Source organism: Melospiza georgiana, chromosome 15 (genome assembly GCF_028018845.1).
Source record: "Melospiza georgiana isolate bMelGeo1 chromosome 15, bMelGeo1.pri, whole genome shotgun sequence".
NCBI classification, from domain to species: domain Eukaryota; kingdom Metazoa; phylum Chordata; class Aves; order Passeriformes; family Passerellidae; genus Melospiza; species Melospiza georgiana.
In genome coordinates, this window is record NC_080444.1 from 7,960,324 (window position 1) to 7,966,459 (window position 6,136).

Genomic DNA, 6,136 nt, shown 5'->3' on the forward strand with positions numbered 1-6,136 from the left:
TCGGGGCCTCAGAGAGTCTGGGAACCAGAAATATAAACGGCTTTGATGACAAATTTAAGGAAGGACAGTTCATCTCCAGCATTTAAGCACAATGGGGTGGATATGGATGCTGAGTTGGTGGCAATGGGAGGGCTCAGTGGGAAAGGATTGGTCTCAGCAGTGGCGTCTCTGCTTCCCTCTCCAGCCCATCTCCCTGGGATGGAGCCTTTGTGGGACAGAGGTCTGCTCTGGTGCTGTTGCCACCTACAAACCTGTTCCTTCTAATTTTCTGTGTTCATGTCAGTTTGAAAAGGTGCTGCAGAGAAATGGGTAGGATGTCACACAGCATGTCCTGCCTATTCTTGCTCTCTTGGAGCCCTCATCTCCCAGGATTTTCCTGTGTGCTTCATTAACCTGCTGCTGCTAAACAGCAGGAAGGTTTTTGTGTGCTTGGGAGTTATCCTGGTGAAATGGTTTCCCTCCTCTGGGAGCACAACAGGGACTGTCCTGTGCTCTGTATATCCTCATTTTGTGGGATTTTGGTGGCACCCTGTGCCTGCAGGTGCTGGGGCTCTGGAGCACAGTCCAAACCAATACAAAAAGAGACCCTGGGGGTAATATTAGTGCAGACGAGTCAACCAGTGCTCGAGATGCAGGAAAGCAGCTTTGCTTGTCTGTTTTTATCACTCCCAGTTCAGCCTGAATTTTTGGGGCTTGCTACTGCTGTTGTGGCAACACTGTGCAAAAATCTTGGGGTATTTTGGTTTGGTAGGGTGAGTTACTAGAAATAGCCACCCTGAAGGCAGCATAGCCCCTCTAATTGATGGGGGCTTTAATAAACCCCACTTTCTATAAAATAACTGCATGGGAGTCAGCTGTGCCTCCCAAACGTGTGTTCTGCAGGCTGAGCTCCCTGCTCTGGCTCTGGTGTGTGCCCAGGCTGTGTTTACACAGGGAGCCATAGGGAGCCCTGGATAAAACAGCACCGGAGCATTTGCAGCGTGGGTGCGGCGTGCCGGCAGAGCTGTGGGGGGATTTTTACACTTGTCTCTCCTCCTCCTCCTCCCCTGGCTGGAGAGCGAGCTTGGCGGAGCCTCCTTGCTGTGCCATCCTGGGTGTGGGTGATGGCACAGCCCGGAGCAGCTCGGATCCCGGGAGCAGGAGATGCTCTGGGGTGGGACAGCAGCACCAGCGCTGTCCCTGCTGCCCTCCCCGGGCTGCCGGCACCCCGAGCCGCAGGGAACCAGCAGGGAACCAGCAGGGAACCAGCAGGGAACCATGAGACACATTCACAAGTGTCCCCGAGGTTTCTCTCCTGCCCCAGTTCAAAGGGTTCCTCTCGTGCCTCCGAGAAACCCGCGCCGCTGCTGGCGCTTTCCACATCAAAGCGGGGCAGCCTCGCTTTGTCTGGGGGATGTCGGGGCGAGGCGAATTAAAGAGAATTTGGGAGCTTCAGAGTCGGCTTTAGCCGGGCTGTGTCTGCATACTCAGCGCTTGGAGAGGGCGAGATAACGGCGATAGGTACTAAAGGCAACCCTCCGGGGACTGGAGGCTGGAGCCAACTCACTGAGACCCAGCCACTGAACTCACTGCCCTCGTTGGATTAATGACGAGGAAATTCCTGGAAGTGCTGGGTTTTACACAGAAAGGGACAATCTTGCACCTAAAATCATACTGCTAGGAAGCCAGAAAGGAAAAAGCCAATTATTTTCACTGTGGTTTATTGCAAAACACAGTCCAAAATCTAACTCTTAAAGGATACTTAAAAAAATATAGTCAAAACAGATTGTGCTAAGCAATAATGCAATTTATTAATAAACAACATTAGGCATAAAGAATTCTGAATTCTTATCTGTTAATTAAAAAAAATATAGGAAGAGTAAAATGCTTAATTTTATCCAGTACAAATACATGAAGCTATTGTCTATTTGGAGCAAGGCTTCTTGTGCCAGAATACAAAATTCAAAAAGGAGGAGAAAAAAAAGGTGGGGAGGGAAATATGTAAACACTGACTGTAAACTTTCCAAAGCCCTCAAAAGGCTGCAGCTGTCGTAACGCACACCACGACACTGTTAAACCTCCTCTCACATCACAAAGTGCATAAGTTTTCCTCCAGAGATGCTGCCAAGCAGCTGCTGTGCACCAAGAGCAGGGACCTGAGGCTGCAGGGATGGGATCTGCCACAGCTCCCATTCCCACCTCTGGCTGGGGGCTGGAGTCCCACTGCTCCATTGGCAGACCCACTGGCAAGGGCACGAGGGGTTGAACCCGCATAAACCATGAAATTCCTCCCTGCGTCCAACACACAGATAAAGTGACTCCCGAGAAGAGAGAAGCTACTGGTAAACATTGAGGAAAACACATGGAAGCAAGATGGACCCTCAACGCCCGCGCCTTGAGCTCCCTCCATCCACAGGAGACCCCAGCACCTCACAGGGTGCACGCCCAACCCTCTGGACCCCAACATGAGGACCCCAGAGAGCCTCCCCTATCTCCTGTGGGCCCTGCTCCTCTGCCGGCTGTGGTTGGGCGCGGCGGGGTCGCGGCGGGTGCAGAAGTGCTTGGCCACCATGGTCCGGCACTGCTCGCAGCGCACGGTGCAGCACCAGTGGAACTTGCAGTTGCAGCTGGACACCACCTCGGTCCTGCGCTCCTCCACGCGCAGCCCGCACTCGGTGCAGAGCCGCCGGCAGCTGCGCTTCTCCCACTGCGACAGGTTCCTGCCGCTCTGCAGGCACTCGCGGCCCTCCGTGCCCTGGTGGCCCAGGCTGGCGTTCCTGGTGCAGTAGTCGGGGGAGTCCTCCAGGAACACGAGCTGGGTGGCGTGGATGTGGTGGAAGGTCTCGGCCGTGGCGCCGCGGCTCTCGGCGCTGTTGCCGGCCCTCAGGCGCCGCTTGTCCATCTCCAGCTTCTGCGCTTGGTCGTACTTGAGCTTCAGCAGGTTGCCCACCTCACGGAACTCGGCCAGCTGCAGCCAGCAGGTCTGGATGCTGCAGCTGCCCGACACCCCGTGGCACTTGCAGGCTCTCTTCATGGTGTCTTTCACCGCCTTGGGGGGATGAGGTGAAGAAATTAGGGAATCTCAAAATCAGGCTCTACAGCACTTATAATGTGGGGACACTGCAGCTAAAGTGTCTGGTTCTTGGCATGACTTCAGATCCTTCCAAGAGCTGACCTGGAATTCCATGACCTGGAATAACAAAGCTCCTCCCCACACCCAACTAAAGCATTTACTAGTCCCAGTATAGGCGATAGAAAAGTCACCATTGGTGCGATAGAGACTACGTACTGTAAGGGAAAGATGAAATAATAATGAAAACTAAGCTATAAACAGCAAAGATCAACCCTTGTACCTTTTGCTCTTAGTTCCAGGAAAACGTCTGTCCCAGGGCTAAGTGGGCACAAACTATTGTCCTCAGCCCTTCCAGGAGAATGCAGGCCAGGAAAAAAGTGCCTTTGTCAGGTCATGCCCTTCTCAAGCCACTCACCAGCATCAACCCATGTCCCTTTCAGAGGTTTCATTCAAAATGTGTGAAACTCCTTTGGAATAATCATAGCCAACCTCTCTGCATCTCCTCCAGGCCAAGCACTTCACAGATATTATCTGCCTATCTCCCTCTGATATTTATAAGGTCCCAATCACTGGTATCTATGTGAGATTAAGCCTTGACACACCCTATGAGATAGGTATGTTAAGTGTTGTCATCCTTGTTTTTACAGACAAGGGAAGATGCTGAGAGCTTCCATGGCCCAGGCAGGAGTGGGGGTGAGTCTGGCTGCCTTGTGAGCAGGGCCAGCTCACACCTGGCTGCCCAGCCAAAGAGCTCAGAAATGCATATTGCAAGAAAGTAAGGAAGGTGCTTCTGGCTTTGTTTTACAGACCAGACAAGCCTAGAGGGGAGTACAAATCCCATGCATTTCTGAATAAGTGGTGTGTGCCAGCAGTTAACTGCATTACACAGCTGCAGAAGCTGGAAGGGGGAACAGCTCTTACTGTGATTCCTTGAGTTGAGGTTCAAGGCCAGATCCTGGCTGTGTTTTTTCCCCCATGCAACCACTACCAGGCCTGGATTTTCACAGGGGCTTGAAAATGGGCACCTGAACAGCCTAGATTTTGTTTTCAATATAGACATTATTATTATTACTATTATTATTATTACTTACAAGTCTCCCAACCTCATTGTTGTGCAGGTTAATCAGCGCGCGGGTGTCGTGTCCCGTTTCCAAGGCATCCACAAAGAGCTTGGAGACCTTCTCCCCAAACTCCACATTGTCACTGCATCCTCCCCAGACCCAGCCTCGGCCACCTGCAGCACAGACACAGAATTATGAACTGACCTGCCCCAAATTATGCCCTGTGCATGGACAGAGGGACGGGTCAGTCTGTCCTGGGTGGTCACTCACCCACGCGGCCGTTGCGGGAGTCGTCGCAGCCGCAGCTGTCGAAGTCCCCCAGGCTGCAGTTCCTGGTCAGGGTGTACATGACCCCGGCCGAGCTGATGGCGTGCACAAAGGAGGTTTCCCGGGTAGCTGGGGGAGAGCAGGGAAGAAAGCTGTCACATGCAAAATCTGTCACATGCAAATATAGACATCAATCCCGGATTATCAGGAATGAAGATCTCCTGCGCTGCAAAGGTGCAAGAAGAAAATACCCACATGCTCTGTGCAAAAGGAAAGGTGCTACAGAAATGAAATGTTCAACACTGGATCTTTTCAGGCTTCAGCATCACAGGGTACAGCAATTTGCTGTCATATTATGCAGATGTCCATACAGGGGGTGGAACTTCTTGCCAGGGGTAGGATTTTAAGGAAATGCCATGGTCCTGCTGTGGCCAAGGTGAGTTAATTCTCCTTTCACCTGGCACTTGGTTCATCCCTGTCCTTCCCTGCCTGGGGGTATGTTGTGCTTTGATCCTGCCTGCTAGAGAAAATGGTCATTGATCCTTTGAACCTGTGCTAACAGCTGTCTGCACTCACACTCCAAGTGTAGTCCTTTGGCTTTCTGAAGACATTCAAATAGAGCTGCTGCTCTGGGTGAAAGGAGACTTCTGCCCATTGAAATAAATTATATTGAAATGTATCCACAGCTTCCTCATGAAGGCAGTTTCGTAGTGCACATCTCTGGTTTCTCCCTTTGCCTCTCCTGCACTTCTCCCCACTGGAAGCTCGGGTGTCTCTAGCACTGCTCTCCCCGGGATGCTGCACACAAAGGGGCAGGAGCAGACCCATGGAGCAGGGAAACACTGAGCCTGGGATCCCTAGGAAAATATTAGTGCTGTCTATGACCCCGGTTAATACAGCTAAAGGAAACCAGCGGTGATTTTGGGGCGGGAAGGCCCTTTTCCATCCCGCCCGGGCCGCGCACCGGGCGGAGCGGGCGCAGGTGCGCGCACTCACCGCTGCGGAGCCGGTTGTGCGTGGAGAGCTGCAGGGCGCTCTCGGGGCAGTTCCAGCGCTCCCAGCCGAACTGGAACTTGCACTCCTCCATGCCGCTGTGTGCCCCGGCCGCCACGCTGCTGGAGAACGTCAGGTACGCCTGGCACGGGAAACAGCGGGTTAAAATCCACACTGATTTAGCGTTTATCAGTGAGAACAGACATAAGCACGTCGTGAGTCTTTTCCCTCTGTACTTGGCAGGACTTGAGCCGATATGCTCTGGGAAGTCTGGTTCCTTGGAAAGCACTATTTCCCATTTGCAATACAAAATCACTCCATTTAAATTCCTGACAGTCCATGTGTTAATTACCTTAGGTCCTGTCATCAGAAAGTTATTCACAGACCTGAAAAAGAGAAAATAAAATAAATCACCTTACCACAAGCTGAAGAGCATCTCTAAAAAAATGCCCCTTCCACCAAGTTGGACCCTACCATGCTGCTGAGTGGAGAACGGCGCTGTAGACCCCTGTGATGGAGAGGATGAGGAGGGTGCTTCTCTTCATGGCTGTCACAAGGAGTGGGGTTGGATCCCTTTGGCTGCTCCGTAGCTCTCCACACCACAGGTCTCTGCACAAGCAGGGCCACCTCCCTCCACTCCTTCCCAAGGTGAGCTATGGGGATGGAGCAAAGCTGCAGGAACCTCCAACCCTGATATTTATAAGGTGAAGTTGTGAATAGTCAAAACCCCCCATTCATTTGCTACCCAATGACTTAATGTGAT

The 6,136-nt window shown here is 52.2% G+C and overlaps 1 protein-coding gene across 1 annotated transcript; it reads right to left on the bottom strand.

Moving 5' to 3' along the window:
* Window positions 1-2,467: 2,467 nt before the first annotated feature.
* Window positions 2,468-5,918, bottom strand: WNT8A (Wnt family member 8A). Its single transcript, XM_058034940.1, has 6 exons — window positions 5,848-5,918; window positions 5,726-5,759; window positions 5,377-5,515; window positions 4,384-4,509; window positions 4,144-4,286; window positions 2,468-3,028 (listed from the first exon to the last, which is right to left on the bottom strand). The coding sequence occupies exons 1-6, from the start codon at window positions 5,916-5,918 to the stop codon at window positions 2,468-2,470; spliced, it is 1,074 nt and encodes a 357-aa protein (XP_057890923.1).
* Between the last annotated feature and the right edge of the window lie 218 nt (window positions 5,919-6,136).

Coding starts and splice junctions, on each gene's coding strand:
- WNT8A (XM_058034940.1), bottom strand. CDS start 5,918: ATGAAGAGAAGCACCCTCCTCATCCTCTCCATCACAGGGGTCTACAGC. Junction 5,516..5,725: donor TTCTGATGACAGGACCTAAG/GTAATTAACACA, acceptor TTCCCGTGCCAG/GCGTACCTGACGTTCTCCAG. Junction 3,029..4,143: donor ACAATGAGGTTGGGAGACTT/GTAAGTAATAAT, acceptor CATCCCCCCAAG/GCGGTGAAAGACACCATGAA.